Source organism: Lissotriton vulgaris, chromosome 1_1 (genome assembly GCF_964263255.1).
Source record: "Lissotriton vulgaris chromosome 1_1, aLisVul1.2, whole genome shotgun sequence".
NCBI classification, from domain to species: Eukaryota; Metazoa; Chordata; class Amphibia; order Caudata; family Salamandridae; genus Lissotriton; species Lissotriton vulgaris.
In genome coordinates, this window is record NC_141685.1 from 1,036,383,350 (window position 1) to 1,036,410,224 (window position 26,875).

General features: G+C 44.7%; 1 protein-coding gene across 2 annotated transcripts in view; it reads left to right on the plus strand.

The window, feature by feature from the left end:
- TSPAN16 (tetraspanin 16) overlaps positions 1 to 26,875 on the plus strand; it is a 64,046-nt gene that overhangs the window by 14,155 nt on the left and 23,016 nt on the right. For both annotated transcript variants that reach the window (XM_086936442.1, XM_086936441.1), the window contains exons 2-6: positions 17,342 to 17,411; positions 18,954 to 19,160; positions 19,788 to 19,862; positions 22,279 to 22,392; positions 26,638 to 26,772. In XM_086936442.1, the coding sequence (XP_086792568.1) occupies positions 17,355 to 17,411; positions 18,954 to 19,160; positions 19,788 to 19,862; positions 22,279 to 22,392; positions 26,638 to 26,772 (588 nt within the window). In that variant the 5' untranslated portion in view covers positions 17,342 to 17,354. The remainder of the gene's footprint in view (positions 1 to 17,341; positions 17,412 to 18,953; positions 19,161 to 19,787; positions 19,863 to 22,278; positions 22,393 to 26,637; positions 26,773 to 26,875) is intronic.

Below are 26,875 nucleotides of genomic sequence, written 5' to 3' on the forward strand. Positions count from 1 at the left end.
CCCTGGTCCCTACTCTAACTGCCCTTTCCTTTCGTGGCCCCTCCTCTTCCTCCACCCTGTAACTCCTCCCATCCTGACTACTAGACTGCTCACAATATCACATGCAAGTCTCCCCCAAATGAATTTGTCAGTTATAATCTGTTCAAGTTTTTAAAGAGATTTTTAAAAGCTGTTTTAAGGTGTACAAATATAATTGTTTTATATATTTATGTATTTTGTATGTGTTGACCTCAGCAGAGGTCTGAATCAAATAAAAACGTATTGATTGATTGGACAAGCGAGTAATAACAGAACCACTTTTATTGAATCAGAAGCATGTTACAGGGCTCAAGTCGAGGGTCATGCGGGTAGACAGCGTCTACCCACTCTTTTCACAGAATGGACGCAGAGACGTTTTAAGGCATGGGCAAAGGGGCCTCTGGCTCAGGGCCGCAGCCTTTCAGGGCCCCCCTGATAGAGCCAGCTCTGTTCTGCAGTCTTGTTCTGATGAGTGGAGTGGTGTGGCTCACTGGTTAGAGGCGGCAGACCTGGAAGCAGAGAACGGCCCGGGACCAGGGTTCAATTCCCGACGCGGCAGAGTCGTGGACCAGGGTCAGCGGACTCTATAATTCTTGCCTCGGTGCCTACTCTAACCAGGGATCACACTCGGCAACTCTGGGCATTAGCTTGCCTCATCTCTACAACGGCCCCCCACATTCGCCGGGGATGCCTGGTTTCACCTTGGAGATACCCAGTAGGGACCATCTCACAGGGATAGCCAGGACGGGTTCCCCAGCGGTCTACAGCGCCACGACGCCTCAGGGCAGCAGTGCGCTTTACAAGACTACATACATGACCTTGAATAATTCTTCAACAGATTATTTAAAATACTGTTTATTTTTTATATGAATGATATTTGAAAGTTTATTACAGACATTTAGACGAGAAATGTTGTGTTTATTTTTCATGCAACATCCATAAATAAAGTTTATTTTAGATCAAAACAGGACCTCTTGTATGAAAAATGGGACAGTTTCATAGAGATTATTTGTAGTAATATTAGGGAGCTGCTGCTGTGTTACAATATTGAAAACACACATCGCTATCCGTGAATATTAGATTTAGCAACTTTAGAATATGGACAAGTGCGCCTGTGCACTTTCAGGGATGTGGACAAAGAGAACATAAAGGAGCTGAAACTGGATCATAAATTCAAAACCTTTCCAAACAGGGGCCCCCAAAATCCAATCAGCCCCAGGCCCCAAACTCCTTAAGATGTCCCTGGATGCAGGCCTGGACTGGCCGTTGCGGGCACCGGGCAAACCCCCGGTGCGCCGCATGGGTGGGGACCGGTTTGGGGCCCCTGGGGGATGTTTTTGTTACAGGGCCGCAATTGCAACACAGCTGCAAAATCGACCCTGTAACAAAATCAGGTGAAAACCGGCCCTGACAACGAGCTCAGCCGCACCCCGGGACCCCGGGAGGGGGGGGGGCGGCCGAGCACTTTGACAGGGCCGGTTTTGGTTCCCAGTCCTGCCCTGCCTGGATGTACGCCATCTACCCTTCCAAGAAGTTGGGCACAAAAAAAATATGCGATACTGTCCCGGTGTAATTTTCAGACACCAAGACACTTTCAGCAGCACCTGCACCTTGCCGTCTTTCGGTTCGAGCAACAAGGCGCAGGCGAGAAAGGTGGATTGATTAAAATTCGTAGGGAGTGCCTCACAAGAAGATCACAGTCTAGGGGGCTTTTATACAGAATAATCATCCCACGTAAACGTAATTATTTTGCAACCCCCAAGAGACATTATTAAGAGGTTCACAGTGCAAGGAATAACAGTTATTGGTTACCTCTGTTTATTGTTTATTGTTGTTCCAGGTGTATAAATAATGTTGAAAAGAATTGTGAATAAACACAAGGGCCAAGCCAATTAATTAACTGGTCCTTGTTTATAAAGAAATTTGTGTTTGAAATAATACAGCTAGATTCTTTTTTTGTACCATTGTAAGATGCCCAATCTAGCTGGTTAAAAAGGGCCTGATCCCTTCATACGTCATAGACTGAATACAGCAGGCCTCGCAGAGAAGTGCATGCGCTGCCCTGGTTCGACCTAAAAATCTGTCATCTGGTACTACACAATGGGCTTTGCAGGAGGCATATTAACCCACTATTTTACTTTGATTCAAAACCAGGGCTAGATTCAACACAGATCTCCCCAGCAAATATGTAAACCTCTAGAGTTATCTTACCATTTTAAGTCCCTGAAATTTAGATGGCACACAAAGATATTTGCAATAGGTGACTTAACCCCATAAGATATTTTAAAATGCAGACTTTGCGTCCATTTAAGCAGAACAGATTTACTGCCAAGGTTCTACTTGTTGCCAATTTCTTTATTGCAGGGTTTTAAAAAATAAATATATTAGTTGAGGTCCAGATTTTGCATTGGGGTTGCATCACTGTTTTTGGCACTATCCTGAAACAAAATCTAATTTGTAAAGCATTGTAATGTGCTCAAATGTGCCTATAATAGCCCTGCTAAACATATGTACGAGGTCTTAAGATCTGATGTCACTTCCTGTTAGGTAGCTCCATGATGTCACACGCCATGATGTCACGGGTATGCTGCTTAACTTGGTTAGTTCCCCCTCTTCTGTTTTTTAGAACTTGTGCCCTGAGCATGTAGATAAAGTTGAGGTCCTGATTTTTGTACTATAGATAGCGTGCCCAGTGAGCTTTTATTTTGACCTGGACAGATTTACTTAATATTTAAAAATCTCCAATAGCTGCTCTTCTGTCAGTGTCAAGGAGGCGGGACTTCCTACAAAAGGCATTTGAACAGGAACTCAACAAAAGAACCCGCACCCGACCACAATAATCCTGCCCGGCATATTCCAAGGTCTGCAGCAAACTACCCCAGTCCCCAGAAGCCTACCCCAGCCCTCTAGGAGTATGCACTTCCCCCAAGCACTATATTAATTAGTTTCTAGTTGACTGCTGAGGCCTTCTTCAGAAAATTCTGCTCAAACAAATACCACCTCCTGATAATGGAGGGGCCACATCCAGTGGTGTAATACATAATGATTAGGCACCGCTGCTGGCCAGGGGGCCCTAGAACTTCCCCATATCACAGATATTCACATGTCTCTAGGGCTGAATGGAGCTTCCCAGTAAGGTGGGGAATTTCTTGCACCGCAGGGGATGCAAGGGCCCATGTTCCGCTCCTGTGTCGACCTCGTAGTAGGGATTTTTAAACTGGGAGTATTTTCCCATCAGGGCCCCCTTGTTGACTCAAAAGAACACAAAGGTCCGAGTTGAGGGCTGATAAAAATGGGCTGAACATCAACCACCCTCAAAAAATCGACTGATGGTCCCTTCAGAAAAAGCGATTGAATTCTGTATTGAGTCTTGCAGGGACCGCGGTGAGCATTTCAAAGGTACTACCAGGCAGTTCAGAGTAGGCTAGTTACCCAAGTGAAATCCAGATGTCCAGGTGTTGGCATGTGGACCTTTGTACTTCTACTCACTGTTGTGGAGGAAAGTCCAGTTATCCCATCAGTATCCTGGAATTGGTTGTTTGTTATTTGTCTTTAATGGTTTTACTTTATGTTTTTAGCAGTCGAATGGTCCTTGTTTTTCCCCGGGACATATAATATGATTTGGGAAAGCGTAATTCACCAAGTAGCATTTGGATTTATTTCACTGAAAATCACCTCTTCTTTTAAAAAAATGCTGGCAATTGGTGCAAACATACAATTTTTATGTTAATCGCAACCATGTGCTACAAAAATAAAAACAAGAAGATATAATGGAAACATTCTACTGTCTAAACATTGTGGGTATATGTTTTTAATATTAAATATTACATTAATAACCAATGAATATTATTATAATAGATCAGTATAAGTACTTCCCAGCAGGCAAAACGTAATTAAAACAGGCATAGGAACTCATTGTAGTTCTAATGCACATCACAAGAAAATATAATTCTCATTGGCACAAAGAAAAGGTACCATTGGCTTTGAATTACTGTAACCAGAAGACATAGTTTAAACACAAGACAACTAAAATGCTTTAAAAAGATAATAGAAAGAAAGAAAAAAATCACTGGCTAAAGTATTGCCTTATCATTATTACTGAAGTGTATTTCTTTTTTAACCCTTCAGATGCGTCGGATGGCTCCCAGACATCCTGGGATGGCTCATTTAGATCGTAATCAGCTGCTTTCCTGAATGAAATACAAATGTGCCTTATCAGTTAATCTGCAAGTGTAACGGATGCTTCAGAGTGGTTTAATTGATCAAATCACTCCAAGCTTTGTGATGAGAAAGATTTGCTTTTTGGACTGGAAGTGTAAAGAGTAAACAACTGGGCTGGGACGTGCTTGCTTTTAATTTTAACTGCATTTACACAGCCCTTAGTACCCCTATGTTGAAGGGACAGTCATGTAAAAAAAAATTGCATTACATACCTTCTGATATTACTAAAATCTACATTTTGAAAGCACCATTTTATCGTAAAACTATTTGCACGTTTTGTAGCATTCTATCTCACACTATGTTTAATGCAAGTATAAATATTGACTTACATATTCACAGTGCTTTCTGCCACAGGCTGTGACCTCATAGCACTAAAAATACACATCACTATTCTCCACTGCACCAATCAAGATTTAATTCTGTGGCTCTCTAGTTACACACAGACCTCTGCAGTGTATTAACTAATAGAGGTTTCATAATGTACTACAGTGCATTTATCACAGAGTAACAACTTACATTTTTTTTTGTCATTTACACTGCTCATTATTTTATGTAGATACCTGATGGTGTAAGACCTACAAAACGTACAGAATATTTTGGGGCTTATTTATGAGAGGCTTGCATCACCAGAGCATCACTTTTTTGACACTCCAGTGGCGCAAGCGGTTTAACCATACCTATGAGGCAGTTCAAAGGGGAAACATCCTTTACAACGCAACTTTTACTCCGCACTACCATTACGACGCAACTATTACAACGCAAGTCATTACAACGACTTGCGCTGGAGGGCGCTCTAGGATAGGGAATAGTTTAATTACTATCTAACACCTTCCCTACTATCCACGGGGATCGGAGTTGGAATAGTAAATTAAACTATTGCGTCGTAATGGCATGTGGAGTAAAAGCATGCGTTGTAATGACATACATTCGTTTAAAGTCACCCTGCATGGCTTTGCATGGCCTCATAGGTATGAAATAAGACATAGCAGCGCAATTCACTGCGTTGCCTTACTCTGCATCAAGGAGGTGTTCCAAGGGCTTTGTGTGTTCCATGGGATTTGAGTGGGGTGCCCACGCAACACCCATGGATTTTGATCCTGCCCCATATTTACAAAATCACGTAAACCTGGGGCAGCTCCAAAAAACGGACGCCTCCCCAGTGGAAGAGGAGCGAGGAGAAACGTTTACATTTCTCCTCTTTTTTTCCTCTTTTCATGTGTGCATCATTCTTCAGCTCACATAGAAAGAGGAAAACGCCGATCTGGATTGTTTTTGTGGAGGAAGGTGCCCCTTCCTATACAAAAACAATCCTGCCTATGTTGGTGCTCGGCAGCAATTTGTGCGCCAATGCAAGGGAAAAGTATAGGAATACATCGCATTTCATAAATACGGTGCATTCCTGCTATTTCACATTGGCATAGGGCAGCGCAGCAAGAAGACTTGTGGCACTGCCCTACGCCAATTCCTCATAAATGAGGCCCTTTGTTTTTAGCTACAACTTTGACCACGCCCCCACGCTCACTGACCTTTGGTTTGCCAAAGACTGTTTAATATTATTTCCCCACCGTAAACAATTTTTGCTATGGAAATTGGGGACATTTATGGTTGTGGATGGGAAACATCCTTTACCCCACATTTTTTACCCCTCATGCTTTTACCCTGCAGTTTTTACGTCGCAAAACCGTTTATAATGCAGGGCTTTACACCTCAAACTGTTACAACGCATTCCCCAAAGTAACGGCCCCCTTGAGTTAGAATAGAAATTGTGTTGTAATGGGACTGCGTTGCAAAAATTTTTGCAGAGTAAAGACTGCGTGGTATAAGCATGCGGGGTAAAAGCATGCGGGGTAAATGCATGCGGGTTGATGTCATACAACCGTTGTGGATAGTTGTCGATGATGATGAATACCAGGTTCTAGAGATTTTTGTCCGAAGGGGGTCCTTATGCCTAAAAAAGTTTGACAAGGGGGTCTAGGCATCAAAAAGTTTGACAACCTCGGGCATACAGCATAAGGCACCGGGTCAGCTCACTTCAACATTTGGCCAACTTCACTATGAGTGCTCTTGCGTAACATGCATTTACATAGAAAAAGTAGTAACATTTAGTGAAAGGGACTGTTGCCTCAATTTGTACTTTTTGCTGAAACCAAAGCAGATTAGATTGTTTGGCGAACCAAAACTCATTTTGTAATAAACTTATACAAAAACGATGAAAAAACTAATTTAAAAAAAAAGAAAACCCAAAAAGTTGTCAGCCAACACAGACCTATAGGTGTTGCAACTGCTTGTTTAGTTATGATTTGTTGTGTTTGCATGAGACTGTCAAAAATCTGTTTCTAGGCCAGACCTGAAAAAAACAAATTGTGTGCAGTTACTGCTTACTTTGCAGAGACGAGCAGCAATATGCAGCACAGCTGGCATGTCAATGAAAACATGCCTGCAACTGCAGTGCAATTAAGCGTGCATGAAACAGGCAATTACATAATCGGCAGTCTCACCTTTGAAAAATAAGCAGCTGAAATAGTAAACAACGTAAAAGCATACTTAGCATGTGTGAAAAGTAACCCAGCTAGCGGTTGTCCATGGAAATAGATGGGGGAGAAGCATATACACAAAACTGTGAATTAATCAACTTAAAAAAAACTCAGCATCCTGCTGTTACTTAACACTCTGTGGCTAACATTAAATCTGCACATTTTAGATGTAATCTAGGAACTCATGAGCAAATATGGAACTGCATTCCATTCACATTTGAACTCTTAGATTATTTTGTATCTATTTATCTGTTCTTTCTCAAGTCCCCATATATTTTTGTTTAAATGTATCTAATAACAAGCATTTGCAATGCAATAGGTCTCGTATTAGGAAAGTTTGAGCTATTGGTTTTTGTAAATGACACATTTTTTATTTATGTTTTGTTTTTGAAAATAGCAAAATTAATAGCTTTGTCATTTACAATGCCAATAGTTATAACTTTCGCAAATGTGACATCTATAGCATTTGTAATGCAATATGTGTTGTATTTACGTGACTTACATGTATTGATATTACAAATAACAATGGTTTTTAATTGTTTTAAATAATTAATACTTAAATAAAAGTTATTGGGGCATATTATCAATGGGGTTTATCTCCGCTTTTTTGGCTTTAAAAGCCAAGAAAGCGGAGATAAAATGATCTCCCTATTACCTAGCTGTCGCTAACACCAGTTAGCGACAGCTAGTAGGAGATAGCGACCATCTTGGGCCCCACTTTGCATGTCAGTGATATTTATCACTAATGACATGCAAAGTGGGCGTGCCAAGATGTTAGAGACTGAAAACAGTCGCTAACATCGCTATCTCCTATTACCAACTTTTGGAGATATTCGCGCTAAGCGCAAATATCTCCAAAAGCTAACACCTGCCCTGAGCAGTTCTTAGCCATGTTATCCAATGGGAGGTGGATAACATGGCTAAGAGCATTAGCTCGGTAATGCATGAATATCGCTGAATTTTCAGCGATATTCATGCATTGCGGCGATTTTTATCGCATTTGCGATAAACCTTGGTAATACCAAGGTTTATTTGCGGTAAAAATCGCCGCAGCTCAGCGGTAAATTTTTATCTCTAACCAAGCAATAGCGATAATTATCGCTATTGCTTGGTAATATGCCCCATTGTACTTTATAATGGCAATAGCTTAAACTTTTGTAAATAACATTTGTGAAGATTATGTTCAGTGTATTTTATTGTGACGAAAATCCAAGAACAGAAGTGAAATATTAACATCTTTTTGTTACATTTGTAATAAAGCTTGAAACATTGAGATAACATATTTGAACCAGTTGTTGAACGGTTGCACAGATTGATGCAGTGGTAGAGCTCAGTGATGTTGTGGTGCCACTGAGTGATGCTGTGGTGGTGCTGAGTGATGCTGTATGCTGTGCTATGTTTTGTTTTGCTATCCTATGTTTTGTTTTGTTATGCTATGCTGTCCTATGCTTTGATTTGTTATGCTATGCTGTTTTGGTATGCTATGCTATGTTTTGCTATGCTATGCTATGCTATGTTTTGCTATGCTATGTTATGCTATGCTATGTTTTGCTCTGCTATGCTATGTTTTGCTATGCTATGTTATGCTATGCTGTGTTATGTTTTGTTATGCTATGCTATGTTTTGTTGTGTTTTATTATGCTATGCTTTGTTTTGCTATACTATGTTTTGTTATGCAATGGTATGCTATGTTTTGTTGTGTTGGTGTGCTATGTCGTGTTTTGCTATGCTATTATATGTTTTGTTATGTTTTGTTAAGCCATGCTATGTTTTGTTGTGTTTTGTTAAGCTATGCTGTTTTGTTGTGTTTTGTTATGCTATGTGTTGTTGTGTTTTGTTATGCTATGTTTTGCTATCCTATCCTATGCTTTGTTTTGATATGCTATGCTATGTTTAGTTTTGCTATCCTATGCTTTGTTTTGTTATGCTATGCTATGTTTTGTTGTGTTTTGTTATGCTATGTTTTGTTGTGTTTTGCTAGGCTATGCTTTGTTTTGCTGTGCTATGTTTTGTTATGCTATGCTATGTTTTGCTCTGCCATGCTTTGTTATGCTATGGTATGTTTTGTTGCGTTTTATTATGCTATGCTTTGTTTTGCTATGCTATGTTTTGTTATGCTATGCTATGCTATGTTTTGCTTTGTTTGGTATGCTATGCTGTGTTTTGCTATGCTATTATATGTTTTGTTATGTTTTGTTAAGCCATGCTATGTTTTGTTGTGTTTTGTTAAGCTATGCTGTTTTGTTGTGTTTTGTTATGCTATGTGTTGTTGTGTTTTGCTATGCTATGTTGTGTTATGTTATGCTATGTTTTGTTCTGTTATGCTATGTTTTGTTATGCTATGCTATGTTTAGTTTTGCTATCCTATGCTTTGTTTTGTTATGCTATGCTTTGTTTTGTTATGCTATGCTTTGTTTTGTTATGCTATGCTATGTTTTGCTATGCTATGCTTTGTTATGCTATGCTATGTTTTGTTATGCTATGCTAGGTTTTGTTATGTTTTACTATGCTATGCTTTGTTTTTTATGCTATGTTTTGTTACGCTATGCTTTGTTATGCTATGTTTTGTTATGCTATGCTAAACTTGGTTTTGTTATGCTATGCTATGTTGTGTTTTGTTATGCTATGCTATGTTTTGCTATGCTATGTTTTGTTATGTATGCTATGTTTTGGTGTGTTTTGTTATGCAATGGTTTGTTGTCTTTTGCTATGTTTTGTTATGCTATGTTTTGTTATGCTATGGTTTGTTATGCTATGGTTTGTTATGCTATGGTTTGTTGTGTTTTGCTATGTTTTGTTATGCTATGTTTTGTTATGTTATTCTTTGTTATACTATGCTATGTTTTGTTATGCTATGGTATGTTTTGTTGTGTTTTGTTATGCTAAGCTTTGTTGTGTTTTTCTATGCTAGGTTTTGTTTTGTTATGCTATGCTATGCTTTGTTTTCCTATCCTATGCTTTGTTTTGTTATGCTATGTTTTGTTATGCTATGCTGGTGAGGGTGAGTGAGGGTGAGTGAGTGAGGGTGAGTGAGTGAGTGAGGGTGGGTGAGTGAGTGAGGGTGGATGAGTGAGGGTGAGTGATGGTGAGGGTGTGAGGGGGTATGTATCCTATGCTTTTTTTGTTATGCTATGCTATGTTTTGTTATGCTATGCTGGTGAGGGTGTATGAGGGTAGTGAGGGTGAGTGGGTGAGTGAGGGTGAGTGAGGGGGTGTGAGGGTGAGTGAGGGTGAGTGAGGGTGAGTGAGGGTGTGTGAGGGTGTGTGAGGGTGTGTGAGGGTGAGGGCAGGGGTGTGAGGGTGAGGGCGGGGGTGTGAGGGTGAAGGCGAGGGTGTGATGGTGGGTGAGAGGGTTGGGAGGGTGAGAGGGGTGGGAGGGTGAGGGGGTGTGAGGGTGAGGGTGTGAGGGTGGGTGAGGGTATGTGCGGGTGAGGGGTTGTGAGGGTGAGGGGGTGAGGGTGTGAGGGTAAGGGTGTGTGAGGGTGTGAGAGGGGGTGTGAGGGTGAGGGTGTGAGGTTGAGTGAGGGTGCGCGAGGGTGTGTGAGGGTGAGGGGGTGAGGGTGGGTGAGGGTATGTGAGGGTGTGGGGGTGTGAGGGTGAGAGGATGTGTGAGGGTGAGAGTGTTGTGAAGGTGAGGGGTGTGAGGGTGGGTGAGGGGGTGTGAGGGTGAGGGGGGGTGAGGGGGTGTGAGGGTGGGTGAGGGAGTGTGAGGGTGAGGGGGTGTGAGGGGGTATGAGGGTGAGGGGGTGTGAGGGTGAGGGGGTGTGAGGGTGAGGGGGGTGAGGGTGTGAGGGTGAATGGGTGTGAGGGTGAGGGTGAGGGGGTTTGAGGGTGTGTGAGAGGGTGAGAGGGGTGAGGGTGTGTGAGAAGGTGAGGGGGATAAGGGGGTGTGAGGGCATAGAACGTAATCCGTGACATAAATAGATTAAGAACATATACACTTCTAGAAACAATGTCTTTAAGACATTTTCTAGCCGATCACTACAATTGGACTGAGTCTGTGCATCCGTCTTACAAAAATCCCTAGAAGGGTTAACTGGAAAAAAGCATTGGTAGAGCAAATAGGTCAGGTCGGTGGAACGTATTAGCTTTGCCAATTGCCTTTGGTGGGGCTGCAAAGCATTGAGATGCTGCCACAATCATCAAAATAAAAATGTATAACAAAATGCCCACACAATGGCTGTGCAGTTATTCCACTGTCAAACGCATGCATCAGAATGTATGCGCACTTCGCTGACATTACATAGGTGCGTTTTGCTCCAATTTTCTTTTTTTTTCCCAATTCAGTTTGGAAGACGGCAAATAGAAAAATAAATATTTTTTAGCACAAAAGCTCCAATTAAAATAAATAAATAAAAAAGCTGGTGTGAGGTAGAGCGGTCGTAATGTAGGAGCGGGTGGGAAACGGAAACAAGTCAGCCCAGCACCATGGGACTCTGGGCAATAAATTGCGTAATATTCCTGACGGCCCCCAACGCCGGGATGCCTCCGGGTAACTGTTCGTGCTTTACAAATACTGGATTTACAACCCCCCTTTACTGTCTTCAGCTCGGGGACAGGGGAGAAAGGAAAAGTATGTAAAAGGAAGATGTGGAGAGACCGCGAAGAGAAGGTTAGGTGTGGTAAGGGGGCAAAGAGAGGGTGGGGTGAGGGGAAAGTAGAACAGAAAAGGGAGAACACTGAAGGAGCAGAAAGGTGGAACACGGATACAAGCACTGTGGAGAGAGAGGAAAAAAACAAACGAGAAACCACACAAACCCGGGAGGAGCACACAAGACAGGAGGCATAGAGAAAGAAGAGGTTGAAATGGAGAAGAAGAGAAGACAACTGGGCAAAGAATGGGATGAGAGGAAGAGCGTGACTGAGTGACACTGTGTGCACACGCCTAGGTGCCTCGAAGCGAGCAGCAGCGCAGTGCCTGGTGACTCTCCTTGATGGTGGCAGTGTGTTTGTAAGCTGGCATGGTACACTGCACTTGATTACTGCCTCTAGGCGCGGTCTAGTGTGTGTTGCGGCTTCCAATGCACACTGAGGTAGTGACGCTTTGTGCAGCGCCGAGAGTGCATCTGCCATTACTGCAAGGCGCTGTCCATACCACGGGGCCTGCGTGAGGGTGCTACGAAGGCAGGACTGTCACTGATGTCAGCACAGCGCTCTCTGCTGCTGCCAGGCACTTTATCGCACATGACCTCCACTCTGCTTCTCTCCAAAAGTCATCCCATGTTCTTTAAACCCTGAAACACGATGGATCCATCCTCGCATACAGCAAGAGTTGACCAGTGTGCTCAGACTTGGTCCTCGCAGCACTAGAGCCTCGCAGCCCGATTCAGAGTTTGATGGAAGCGGGACATGTGCCAAGCCGCAGTGAATGGCCCTCTGTGCGCTATAATAGAGCGGACGGGACGTCCGTCGCAGCTTGGCAGATGTCCCGCCCGTGCTTTCTATGGTCTCGTGAAGTTTATACCAGAGAGGAAAGAAACAGCCGAACCTTCGTTGTCTGCAAGAATCCAATGTACAGGTGACTGGTGGGACGGCGCCTGCAGGGACATGTTTTATTGTGTTCACAGCGCCTCCAAATACCATCCCAGTAATTAACATGCATCAAATTGGAAGTCACCCATATGTGATACGGTTATTTAGAAGGCCACATGTTACTTTTAATAGGTTGGTGACTGCAGCAAACCGAATACATGTTATTACTTACTACAAGCCACATGGACAACGATAGGGGAGATGGGGCCCCCCCGCATTTGATAAAATGATTCAAGCAAGCCGGGCCGACGACGGCTGAAATGCCAGAAACCGGTCCCCGGAAGCTTGTTTCCTTCCCAGTGTAAGAATTGGCTTGGTAGTTTGGTTTGCCCTGTTCCCATCATGCACTGGGACAGGAACAGACTAATTTGCATATAGCCAGGTTCTGAGCTGGGATGGTGCAGTGAGCTAAAAAAACGTTGTTAGATCTAACCCTGATCTCTTGACTGGGTGAGAGTATTCTGCTTAATTCAGAAACTCTGTCCATCACCACCCCTTGTTGTTAAATATTTTGTCCACCCTAAGCGTGGAAGGGTATACTCAGACGTGAGTCCCTTGCTCATTGCACCATCAGGATTCAAGCAAGCCGGGCCGACGACGGCTGAATTGCCAGAAACCGGTCCCCGGAAGCTTGTTTCCTTGCCAGTGTAAGAATTGGCTTGGTAGTTTGGTTTGCCCTGTTCCCATCATGCACTGGGACAGGAACAGACTAATTTGCATATAGCCAGGTTCTGAGCTGGGATGGTGCAGTGAGCTAAAAAACGGTGTTGGATCTAGCCCTGATCTCTTGACTGGGTGAGAGTATTCTGCTTAATTCAGAAACTCTGTCCATCACCATCCCTTGTTGTTAAATATTTTGTCCACCCTAAGCGTGGAAGGGTATACTGAGACGTGAGTCCCTTGCTCATTGCACCATCGGGATTCAAGCAAGCCAGGCCGACGACGGCTGAAATGCCAGAAACCGGTCCCCGGAAGCTTGTTTCCTTCCCAGTGTAAGAATTGGCTTGGTAGTTTGGTTTGCCATGTTCCCATCATGCACTGGGACAGGAACAGACTAATTTGCATATAGCCAGGTTCTGAGCTGGGATGGTGCAGTGAGCTAAAAAACGGTGTTGGATCTAGCCCTGATCTCTTGACTGGGTGAGAGTATTCTGCTTAATTCAAAAACTCTGTCCATCACCACCCCTTGTTGTTAAATGAAAACTGAAGCGCGGCGCCCTTGTAAGTTTAATGACGAGCACTAAAAGCGCCGGCCTTCTGAAGCTGCTGTAGAGGACAACAGCACAAGGGGGATGGGCGGGGTTGGATTGTATGTTCAGGACGTTTACTTTCTATTATATTATATTATGCATGTCAGCAGAACAGAATTTAAATAAGGGAACCTTATGAATGTGGCCCGGATAGAAAGCAGCCCTCGCACATGATATTAAAAAAAGGTCCGAAATACTCGACAGGCGGGAGGTTGGGAGGGGGGGTGGATTGGAGCCAAAGGTAAACCACAACAAAGAGCAAGCAGGAAATAAATATTTACAAGCAGGAGGGAGGAGGAGAAGGCCGCTGCAGCCTGAAGAGAGGGATATCGAGAGGTGGTGGAGGCAAGGTGAAGGATTAAGGGTAAAAGAAGAGGTTGAAATGGAGAAGAAGAGAAGACAACTGGGCAAAGAATGGGATGAGAGGAAGAGCGTGACTGAGTGACACTGTGTGCACACGCCTAGGTGCCTCCAAGCGAGCAGCAGCTCAGTGCCTGGTGACTCTCCTTGATGGCGGCAGTGTGTTTGTAAGCTGGCAGGGCACACTGCACTTGATTACTGCCTCTAGGCGCGGTCTAGTGTGTGTTGCGGCTTCCAATGCACACTGAGGTAGTGACGCTTTGTGCAGCGCCGAGAGTGCATCTGCCATTACTGCAAGGCGCTGTCCATACCACGGGGCCTGCGTGAGGGTGCTACGAAGGCAGGACTGTCACTGATGTCAGAACAGCGCTCTCTGCTGCTGCCAGGCACTTTATCGCACATGACCTCCACTCTGCTTCTCTCCAAAAGTCATCCCATGTTCTTTAAACCCTAAGACACGATGGATCCATCCTCGCACACAGCAAGAGTTGACCAGTGTGCTCAGACTTGGTCCTCGCAGCACTAGAGCCTCGCAGCCCGATTCAGAGTTTGATGGAAGCGGGACATGTGCCAAGCCGCAGCAAATGGCCCTCTGTGCGCTATAATAGAGCGGACGGGACGTCCATTGCAGCTTGGCAGATGTCCCGCCCGTGCTTTCTATGGTCTCGTGAAGTTTATACCAGAGAGGAAAGAAACAGCCGAACCTTCGTTGTCTGCAAGAATCCAATGTACAGGTGACTGGTGGGACGGCGCCTGCAGGGACATATTTTATTGTGTTCACAGCGCTGCCAAATACCATTCCATAAATTAACATGCATCAAATTGGAAGTCACCCATATGTGATACGGTTATTTAGAAGGCCACATGTTACTTTTAATAAGTTGGTGACTGCAGCAAACCGAATACATGTTATTACTTACTACAATCCACATGGACAACGATAGGGGAGATGGGGCCCCCTGCATTTGATAAAAGCAGGCGCTGTGCTGAAAAATGAAGCGCGGCGCCCTTGTAAGTTTAATGACGAGCACTAAGAGCGCCGGCCTTCTGAAGCTGCTGTAGAGGACAACAGCACAAGGGGGATGGGCGGGTAGGATTGTATGTTCAGGACGTTTAGTTTCTTTTATATTATGCATGTCAGCAGAACAGAATTTAAATAAGCGAACCTTATGAACGTGGCCCGGATAGAAAGCAGCCCTCGCACATAATATTAAAAAAGGTCCGAAATACTCGACAGGCGGGAGGTTGGGAGGGGGGGTGGATTGGAGCCAAAGGTAAACCACAACAAAGAGCAAGCAGGAAATAAATATTTACAAGCAGGAGGGAAGAGGAGAAGGCCGCTGCCGCCTGAAGAGAGGGATATCGAGAGGTGGTGGGGGCAGGGTGAAGGGTTAAGGGTAGGGAGAGAAAGCACAGGCTGGACAGGCTGTGATCTGGACTCTTTGATGTGGTGTGCGAGGCGGGCAGAAAGGACGGCCGTGGGAGGTGGGAGGAGAAGTATGGAGAGTGGTGCAGGCGGGGGGCGTGGAGCAAACCCTTTGAAGAGCGTTTGGCTGCCAGGGAGGCGGAGAAGCAGATTGCCTTCAAGGCAGGAGGCAGGCAGAAGGCTCGGGCAAGCTCGTGCACGAGAGCACATGCACTCGTCAAAATCCGGATCGTAAAAAGTCAGCTTTGTGGATGGACGGCAAAAGGTCTCTCTACGAGACTTAAAAAACGGTAGAACATATTATCATTCCAACAAAGCACATTTGAAACTTAATGATGGGCATAGTTTTGCTGTCACAAAAAATACCTAGTGATGTCGAATTAATACGTGGAAATAAATAGGAGAGGGCCTCGTTTATGAAAAGTGACGCATCGCTGCGAGAAAACATCGATGCTTCACTTTTCATTGCCCCTTCCTTGGGACTCCAATGATGCGTCATATTTACAGTATGATGCATCATGGCGCAAGGAGTTACAGATACCTCCGTATTTCGGACTTATCTGTAGGCGCAAAAATAACGCATTGCTGGAGTGTGTCACAAAAGTGACGCAACTCCAGCAATAGGTCATTACACATGGTCAAGTCCCATGTTAAATGTGCCTGAGTCAGTCTTACGCCCGCCATGAGGCAGGCGTAAGATATTGACGCATTTGTGTCCTAGAAGTGGCGCAGTGAAATCTCATAGATTTCACTGCTTCACTTCTACGACCCTTTCTTGCGTCGGAACGCCCCCCTGCATACATTATACCTGGCACAGTTATAATGTGGCACGGGGGTTTACACACATCTACCTAGATGCGTCACTTTGTAAATATGACGCAACATGGCACAATTTTTTCCACCGCTGGTGCGTCACAAAAAGTGACGCACCGGCAGTCTAAAAGTGACGCAAGGCCTCATAAATAAGGCCCAAGAAAGTGCACTATTCATCCTCCATCACGTTTGGACGTTTAATATGTTGCCCCCAAGGGTAAAAGGCTGGACTTGGAAATGTATGTATTTAAAAGCTGATGACATTCAAAGGGCCTCATTTTTGAAAAGTGATGCATCGCGGCGTGAAAACAGTGATGCGTCACTTTTCACTGCACCCTCCTTGCGACACCAATGATGCGTCATATTTACAGTATGACGCATCATGGCGCAAGGAGTTACAGATACGTCAGTATTTCTGACGTATCTGTATGGCGCAAAAGTGACGCATTCCTGGAGTGTGTCACAAAAGTGACGCAACTCCAGCAAAGTATTGTTTCACATGGGGCTAGCCCCATGTGATAGGGCCTGCGTCAGTCTTACGCCTGCTGTGCGGCAGGTATAAGAAATTGACGCATTTGTGTCCTAGAAGTGGCGCAGTGAAATCTTATAGATTTCACTGCATCACTTCTATGACCCTTTCTTGCGTCAGAACGCCCCCTTGCATACATTATACCTGGCGTGGGTATAATGTAGCGCATGGGTTTACAAAGTGACGCATCTACCTAGATGCGTCACTTTGTAAATATGGTGCAACAAGGCACATTTTTTACGCCGCTGGTGCGTCACAAAAAGTGACGCACCGGTGGCGTAAAAGTGACGCAAGGGCTCATAAATGATGCCCAAAGTCTTTACCATTGGAAGCCATTAGATAATATTTTATTTCTTAGCCTTTCTCTCTGAATTTTGTGCATTCTCCAGGAAGATCCCGCAAGCTAGCCGGACAATGTTGCTCCCTACTTTGGAAAGCTTGATTAAAAAAATGACTTTTAGGAGACTAATAATGAATTACTATTTTCAGAAATGCCCATTTCATTTGAGAGCAATTTGTTTTTTTCAGGTTTATAAAACGACCTTTATTACAAGTTTTCCATTTTTGTATACCGTTGTTCTTTCCCCGCCGCTATGATGTTAAGAATAAAATAAAATATGCCATGGTTGTAATGCTCACAATTTCGCCTCTGTTGCAGGCTATAAGAGAAGATGGGCTGTTTCTCCTTTCTGAAGACCATGATGTTTGTATTTAACGGCATCATTTTTGTAAGTATGACCAGCGTGGGCTGATTTTGTGGGTGAACATCCCTTCCTGCCACAAGCATTAAATGCCTGGTAAACCCTACAATTTTTGGGCGTAGGCTCCCACTACTGAGTCACTTCTACTACCAAGCGATTATCATTCTGTACTCTGATGCTTTGGGATTATGAGTCTATGAAAATGTGAGTTTTTATACTATTAGCATCCTTGGAGACTGTTCAGTTTTTCCTGGAAACCCCTGCCTGTCAGAAGATAAATTTAAAACTAAGCAGGCGGCATGGGCCATATAACAGTAATGTCTGGGCATTATAAAGACATCTGGCTGAGTCACCCAACATTTGGTAGTAGGGATAATTGAAAATAATCTGGGATTTATAAATAGGGTGCCTGGGGCTATGGTATTTTTTTGTAGACAATTCTAACAGTATTTATCCATATTTATTTTTGCTAATTTTTTGTTCCTATTGAAATATGTATGTGTACAAATGTATTTAACTAATAAGTGTACACCCACACTTGGATGGTTGGTAGGTTTTAGTGTTATAAGAAGCCATAGATGTTGCACTAACTCTAGGCAATTCACTCAGACAAAAACATTACCAATGTAGTTCAAACGCATGCACAGCTGCTTAAAGCTTTATTAAGAATCCTACTCCTTTTTTGTTCAAACTTATCTGCATCTCAACCACCACAAGTGCTGGCCCAGAAGTCATGATTGGCAGTTTTGGGAATCATTCAAAAGAAGACCTATTTTTGATTTTTCGATATTTATAAATATATACACATGGAGAAATAGACAGTTCTCTATCTGTTTTTATAAGTAAATACAAAAAAACTGAAAACCTCATTTAGATTCAACAGAGCGATCAGAGCGATCAGAAAAGCTTATCTCCAGTGACTTCCTCTATGGACAGTGATGGAGAAAAGTGCCCCCAAGGACAGGAGCTCTCTTCTCCCCCATTGCTACAGTAGTCAGTCCCTGACTGGCAGCCCTTCACTCATAGCCTGGACCCATCTGTTCTCTTTGAATTGGAAGTCTGAACTCCAGAATTGGAGCAGCCTATCTATAGAACAGTTAACACCTGCTCCACCACACCACATACTGCACATTTCAGTCCTGGTCTTTTATCTAGCAACCTATAGCTTTCTGGGAGCTTTCTGGGAGTTGTAGTCTTGGTATACTTGAATGAACCAGTTGGACTAATACACAACACAACCGTGGTTTGTAAGAGAAAAACAAATGGTTGGAACAAGTGATCCCTAGTGACCGAGAGCTCTTTGCCCACAGCACTGAAGGGGAGAGTCCACAGTGACCTGGTGCTGTGGGCCCCACAGCGCTGAGACAGCATGTCCTCTTTGGCCTAGAGATGTGTACACCCTAGGACTCTCACAGCCTCCTCTTTGAGATCTGAAGCACTGTAGGTCTTTTTTCCTCACCCTTCTACACACAGACATTGGTCACCAACTCATACAGTTCATGTGTCTCTTAATGGTGCCAGCGTGTAATCCTGTGTGCTGCTCAGTGCCTTCTTCCTTTGACCTCCTAGGTGGGTGGCATTGCAGTGCTGGGCATTGGAATATGGGTCAAGGTCGATGGAGGTTCCTTCGTGAAGATCCTCGGGGCGGCGGCCCCACAGCTGGTGCAGCTGACAAATGTGGGCTACCTCTGCATCGCCATTGGATGCTTCCTGCTCCTCATGGGCTTCCTGGGCTGCTGTGGCGCCATGAAGGAGAGTAGGTGCCTGCTGATGATGGTGAGTAGATCAGGCGCGGCTGGGGGTTTGAGATAGGACTCTGGGCAAGACTCCTCAGATTATGCCCTGGCCCAATGGGTTTTCAAGGGGCATTTAGGGTGGAGATAGGTAAGTCTGAGACTTGGGAGTAGACCCCCAAAGTTCCTAAGCGATCCCTAGAAAGATATAGGACACCATGAGACTTGGGAGAAGGTCCCAAAGAGTCTAGAGATAGAAAACTCTGAGACAAAAACGTCCTGAGATCTCAAAGGAATAAAGTCAGAAAATCCTGAGATTGGGTGTAAACTCCGAGGACATCTCAGCGCTGTATGTAGCAAATCTTGAAACTCAAACTGGAGACAGAGAGTCTGGAGAAGACACCAAGACCCTGAGATGATGTAGGTGGAGGTAGGGTTCAAACTCAGGGCAGCCTGCGAGGCTGAAAGAGGATAGCCTAAAACATGGGTTAAATTCAGAGCGGTCAAAGGAGGTGGTAGCACCACCAGAGACTAGGGCTTAGACCCTGAGCGGTCCCATAGGTAGAGGTGCAGATCTCATTGCTAGGGTTTACGCTCTCACAGCTTAGCGAAGTACGGTCCCTGTGCTAGCTTGAGACTTTGCACCCACTCTCTCTTTCTTCCCTTCCAGTTCTTCATCATAATCCTCATTATCTTCATCGCAGAAGTGGCTGGTGCAGTGGTGGTCCTGGCCTTCTCTGCAGTGGTAAGTCATTGGTTCTTGTGAGGACCTGTGCACAGGAAGAAGCCTGCTACCTGGAGTATTTTATTTTGTCAGCAACCACCTGGAAGGGCACTGTTCTGCTTAGTCCTAGTGAATGAAAAACTGTTGGGCAATGTTGCTTGGTCTCAGCATTAGGTTGGGTTAAGCATCTTGGTGAATGTGGAAACAGGCGAAGGTATCCCCTGCTCGTGCATCCATGATGGCCATCTTTGAATGCATTTTTAAAAAAATTAATTTTTTAATATTTCAACAAATCCTCTTCATAGATGTCTGCTGTGGATGTGCAGGCATCACTGTTGGCCATGTTTGAACTGGAGTTGTTCAAATGTATTAAAAAATCCTTAACATAGGGCCATTGCACATACATAGACATGGACTGCGTTCTTGGAATGGTTAAAAAACATTTTAATATGGCCACAACGTGAAGGCAGGGCATGCAGGAAAAGAGTGCCATGGGACCAGGAAGGGTGTAACGGATGCTGAGCGGGGTGATGATAAAAGGCAGCAGTATGTAAAGAGAAAGGGATGGGGGACAAAAAAGTCTCGCTCCTACACTGAAACGGAAGGATGCAGGGCAGTCAGATGGACAACACATCAAACAAATCGTGAGCAAGAGGCTGACCCAGAGACCACTTTAGTATATGTCACGTATTGGAAAACAATAGCTTTCCAATAGACAGCTAAAGCTGAGTGTTGCCTAGAATTAAAACCAACACACTCACATAAGCTCAGTGCTTAATTTGAGCCGTGGTTTCCGGTGCTCTGCACTGGCACTTAATTGCCAACACTAGGTTTTATGACAGTCTGCCACATGGTGGCACTGTTTGTGTTTTTAAGAGATGAGCACAACATTTGTTTATTAATTCAAAATACATTAAAATGACTAGTATCATCCATCCAAGTCATTCTTATAGCTTTGGGGGCCTGGAATAGTTTGTACTGCCACACTTGAAGGAGTGTAATGTTCATAGGTATGTCAGTACTGTCACCGGCAGGCTGGCCGGGGCAATGGGTGGTGCAAGCTGCAGAGGCCTCCTGACGACAGCCCTGGCACTTATGTTTTTTTACAACTTAAGCACTGCATGAGCTATTATAGTTTTATGCATCTCTTGTTTAACCCATGGTTGGTTAGTGTCGGTGTTATGTTGGTTCACTAGTGGAATACTACATTCCACTTACTCCATTACATAATAGTCTGTGGTTTGAACCAACTTTCACGGCGCTGCGCAAATAACTAAATTGCTCTATATACTAATTTCTTGGCAAATTTACGCTAAATTAATTGTATTGCAGGGATTTTTGTAAAGTGCTTTGAAGCCCTTCATGGCCTGGTTCGTGTTAAACAACAGATAAATAAGTAGATGTACATAAAATCAGAGAGCAGTTGAAAATGTATTAAAATGTGGCAAAGTCACTAATATCAACACATACATCATACTAGCTGTTATGCATGCCCTCCTGCAAACATGGTAGCATTTAGATGTGTGAAGCCTCCCAAAGATGCTATTTGTGCCACAGACCCCCCCTTGTAGGAACATGGGCTCACACCACCATCTTCCTCTGACATATCGTACCCTCAGTGGGATTATAGATGGGGTGGTGGTGCTGGTGGGAAACATTGCTGTAAAATCGGCCCTCAGTAACAAAAACGCCCCCCACCGTTCCAAAACCGGAACCCGCCATTGCTCCTCACTGGGAAAATGCCTGGTGCCCGCTACGGCCAGCCCTGCCCATGATCTAGCGCTTGCTCCACCAGAGATACACACAAGCCTTTCCATTATACCCTTCAAAAGGAGCTTCACATCACATATGCTAGCAACCCACATAGCCCAAGCACGTCTAGCTGCTTGTTGGATAGAGCCCTGGTCTTTGGGTGGAGTATGTTTGAGAAACAATGCTGTTTTTGGGTGGTGAATGAAAAAGAATACATTGACCAACTACAGCTGACTGGCTATGAAAAAAAGTAAGGGGCCTATTCACAAAAGCAGTTATGGGTATGGAAAGTGGTACTGCAGGAGTACTGTTTTACGTACTCTTTGCATGCCTTTTTGAATTGGTGCCGAAAAATCCAAATCCTTATTAGTAAAATTATAGAGAAGGCACTGTCCTTTCTGTTCACACTAATGGTTTAGGAATATTCCCTCAGTATTCCCATTTTAGATGTTATGAAGCAAATTCACAGAGGCAGGTAAGAGTATGATAAAGAGTTCTATAGGAGTACTACTTTACCTGCTTCAAAATGGCTGTGTGAATTAACCCCTAAGAGAAAAACATGTGAAATGGACAGAACAACTCAGGATGGATTAGGAGAGTGCTGAGATTAGTCCAAACAAATGAATTATCTGTTTTGGGAATGTCACATTGCAAAATGAAAATGTCTGCTTCGTGACCTGTTCAGTCACAGATATTCGTGGAGTACCTCAGCACCTGGGCGACAAAGACCTTGAGAGAGGACTACGGGCAGGAAGATAAAAGCGACATTACCACAATCTGGAACACCACTATGAACGAGGTGAGCACATGCGGGGTGAGGGATCGATGAGGCGAGATGATATACCTGGGATCAGGGAAGGTGGGCCCATGGGATCTCATCCTTCATGGTTGTATGGCCCTGCAAGAAGAGACCATTTATATTGTGTTAAACATTCTGCCTGCACAGTAATGGGGGAGCTACAAGTTTGTTTGCTCTCCTTTTATGGGCATTATATATGTTAGTCCCTCTTCTTTCTCTCTATTGGACAAGTCATTTGGTATCAGCTCCCTCCTGTACTTTACGATGTCTAGGTGGTCCTAGCTACCCCCTTTCTTGCACATTATTAAAGCCAGTTGCTGAAGATAACATAGTCCCAACTTACATGTTAAGATCATTGGGTGATATTAGCCATACCACTTCCAGAACCTCACTACGATAGTTTGGTTGGGTTTTATTTGAGTTATGGCTGAGTTGAACTGAGGTTTTATTGAGTTAAAGTTGGGATGAGTTATGGTTGGGTTTAGTTAAAGTTGGTTTATGTTGTGTTTCCTTGCACAGTGCACAACTCACCCAGGAGGGTATCCTGGCACTGAAACAGAACCTTTAGGGCCAGAGCCAAGGTCGGGGATAAGTGAAGAGACAGGTCTTTAGTTTTGGCAAAATTCAAAAACTGAGGAGGAGGCTCTGATGTGAAGGGGTGGGTTGTTTCAGCCTTTAGGAGCGAGGTAGGAGAAGGTATGACCGCCGGATCTGGTTCTGATTACGTGTGTGTGTGTGTGGGGGGGGGGGGGTGCACAAGTAGAAGTTTGCCTGAGCGAAGGTGTCTGGTAGGTTTGTAGAAGTTTATATGGCTGTTGAGGTATGTGAGGTCAATGTTGTGCAAGGCTTTGTGTGTGTGCTTGAGGAGTTTAAATAGTGCTTGTCTATAGATTGTGAGGTAGTGGAGCTCTTTGAGGTGCGGGTTGAAGTGAGTGTGGGGTGGGAGGTTGAGGGTGAGTCTTGCCATAGAGTTGTGTATGGTCTTGAGTTTTCTCTCCAGTTGAGGGTTTTTTCAGCATAAAGTGTGTTGCCGTAGTCCAGGTTCCTGATGATGAGAACGTGGGTGATGGTTCTCCAAGTGTTAGCGGGAGCCATTTGAAGATCTTCTTGAGTGAGTGAATGCAGACGCAGGACACTGAATTCACTTGGCCGCTCATTGTGAGTTGGTAGTTGATTACTATTCCAAGGTACTTTCCGTGGGTTGCTGAGAGTGCTGTGGGTCTGAGTTTGGCAGGCCACCAGCTTCGGTCTCAGAGCGAGATGTCTTTGCTGAAGATTACTACATAGCATAACATAAAATGTGTATTTGTAAAGTGCACATTCACCCGTGGGTATCTTGACATTGGATAAACGATGTTTATTGTTACCCAAATCAATGATGCTCACTTTTTCAACCTCAGGAGGGTGAAAGTCTGAGTGAACCTGCTGGGCTTTGAACCTCTGACCCTGAGGTCAAACACATGCCCCTACAGTGGACATCTGAGTCCACTAAGCCTTCCAGATTGTCTTACCTTACTAATTCGGGCTTGTCTTTATTGAGCTTGAGGCAGATGCTTTTCATCCATCTAGTGACTTCAGTCATGCAGATAGATAAACTGGTCTGGATGTTTAGAGTCTTGTCGGAGAGGTAGAGCATTAGCTTAGTGGCATCAGCAAAAGATATGATGTTGATTCCGTGGTTGCAAATGATGCTAGAGTGCAGTCATGTAGGCGTTGGACAGAGTGGGTTTGAGTGAGGACCCTTGAGAAACTCCACAGATGACGTTGAAGGCGTCTGAGGTGAAGTGAGCCAGGTTAACTAACTGGGTGCAACCTGTCAGAAAGGAGAAAATCCAGAAAAGAATTGGTCCTTGGATGCCAGTGCTAAACAGTCATTGGATGAGGATGGGATGGGAGATGTCAAAAGGCTGTGGAAAGATTCAGTAGGATGAGGATTATGGCGTCACCTCTGTCCACGCATCTGGATGTTGGACATGGCAGCGATGAGGGGGGTCACTGTACTGTGGTTGGGCCTGAATGCGGATAGAGTGGTGTTGAGGAGGTGGTTGCCAGTGAGGTGGGTGGCTAGGTGTTTGTATATCATCTTTTCCATGACTATTGCCAGGTAGGATAGCAGAAAGATAGTCCAGTAGTTGGCTAGCATCTTTGGTTCTGTGGAATGTTTCTTGTGGAGGGGAAGTACAGTAGAGTGTTTCCAGGCAGCTGGCTGTGATGATTGATTTGTTCAGAATCGGTTGAGGGCTGGGCTGAAGAGGTCCAGTCATTTGATGAAGATGTGGTGAGGGCAGGGGTACAGCAGTGCTCTGGAGTGTATGCCCTGCATGGTCATTGCGGTTTCTTAGTGATGACGGTTGGCCAGATGGTCAGGGTGGTCCTCTGACTGCTGGCAGCGATGGACAGGAGAACTGCGAGGGTGGACGGTGTGGTTGGGGCTTGGAGTTTTTGCAGATGCTGGTGATGTTGTTGCTGAAGAAGGACAGCTTAGTGCAGAGGTCCTGAGAGGAAACTAGGCTGCTGGAGTTTGCTGACGGAGAGGTGAAGTCTTTCACTATGGCAAAGATTTCCTTGACGCTGTTGATGCTGCTTACGATCCGGTCTGTAAGCGTGGAGCATTTAGTGGCTCTGATTTGCCTATGGTACCCAATGAGGGCAGATTTGTAGCTGCTCTTTTCGGTGTCATTCTGGTGGCTTGCAGTGGTGTTTGGTGAGTCTGAGCTGTTCTGTTTACCAGCTTCTTGCGGTCTGGTTCTTGCGGCTTTGTTGGTTTTGAGAGGAGCCAAGGTATCTGAGGGTTTTCCAGACACTGAAGTGGGAGATGGATTCCGGGGAGTTGTGTTGATGCCGGTTGTGTAGCAGTTTAGAAGACCAGGATACTTCTGGGATCTTGTCCCAGTCCCATCGTGAAGATTTGGTGATTGTGTTTCTGCAGTGGTGTGGAATGGTTATGCTGAAATTGATGAAGATGTTGTTGGACCAGGTGTAGGCTTTTCTACTGTGCTGTTGCTGAGGCTGGTAAAGATGGCGTCCAGCAGGTGTCTTGCAGCATGTGTGGGGCCTTCCACTCGCTGGGTGAGTTCAAGGTTGGACAGGTCCTCGAGGAGATTCATCATGTTGGAATAAGTGAGGCCCCCCCAGGTGGTAGTTGAGGTCGCCGAGGAGGATGAAGGCGCTGAAGTTGAGAATCAGGGGGGCGACATTGTCTGTGATGGTGCTCCTGAAGTTAGTGCGTGGGCCGGGAGGATGGTAGACAAGGGTTCCATTCGGGGTGTCATTGACGGTGATGAGGAGTTTGAAGGTCAAGTGTTTCATGTTGCTGGTGGTGCTTTCCGAGGTAGTGGTGCATTGGATGGATTCTTTGAAGTTAGTGATTCTGCCTCTGGGTCTGTTTGTTCTGCCTTGTAACTTTGTTTCCGCTGGAGATTGCTGTGGCAATGACAGTCAGCCAGGTTATGGTCAGGAAGAGCAACGCCGGTGAGTGGTCATATGACAGGTCCCCACTTTCAGTAGCGTGTTTAGAGAGGGAGCAAGTGTTGAGGAGCATGCAGAACAGGGAGCAATATGGCATAGTGGGAGTCGAGTGCATGTTGGGTATGTGAAATGTGTGGGGGAGTGAGGTGGGTGTGGGCAGGTGCATGTGAAATGGCAGATGACGTGTGAGAACGCTCCTGCCATGTTGGGTAGCAAGGCACAGCAAAATTGCTGTGAGATGCGACTGGGTTGAGGGCACTGAGGGCCACAGTGGAGTAATGATGGGGGTGAGGTGGGTGGGAGGAGGACCAGGGGTTGTGGCGCTGGGTACAGGCAGGACACGGATGGGCACAGACAGGCTTGTCTTTGGTGCCCCTTTGGCACACCATCTGCGTGCGTCAGCTGAACCTCTGCACTTCAACCTCAATTAAGAAAAGACAGTTTTGGCTTGAAACCAATTATGACACTTCCTGTGCAGATGGATGAGGTTAACATTGGATTAAGTTAAATTTGGGTTGAGCTAAAGTTGGATTGAGTTGGAGTTAAGGTTAGGTTGAATTGTGTCGAGTTGTGTGCTGGGTTGAGTTATGCCGAGATGAGTTCAGATACTTATATGTCAGTTTTACATCGCCATGTGTTTTATTATTTTCATTGGATAACGCCACTTCATGTATATTATGCCCATTGTCTAACAGTAGGCACATCCCTTCTTTGCATTCTAATTTCATTTCTTGTAATCATGTGTCTGGTATTAACCAATTTTCTCTTCTGCCCCAGCTGAAGTGCTGCGGCTTTCGCAACTACTCAGATTTCAATGACTCAGCATACTACAAACGGAACAACCATTTGCCACCCGCCTGCTGCTCCAACAAGGATCCATGCACATTTAGCAACGTGAACGAAAATGTAAAGGTCAGCACATTTTGGTGGTTGTTGTCCATTCTGGGTAAAGGCCTAGGTGTTGTTTTGGAGTAAGGAGGTGGAGTAAACTGGAGTGTATCAAGAAACATTTTTA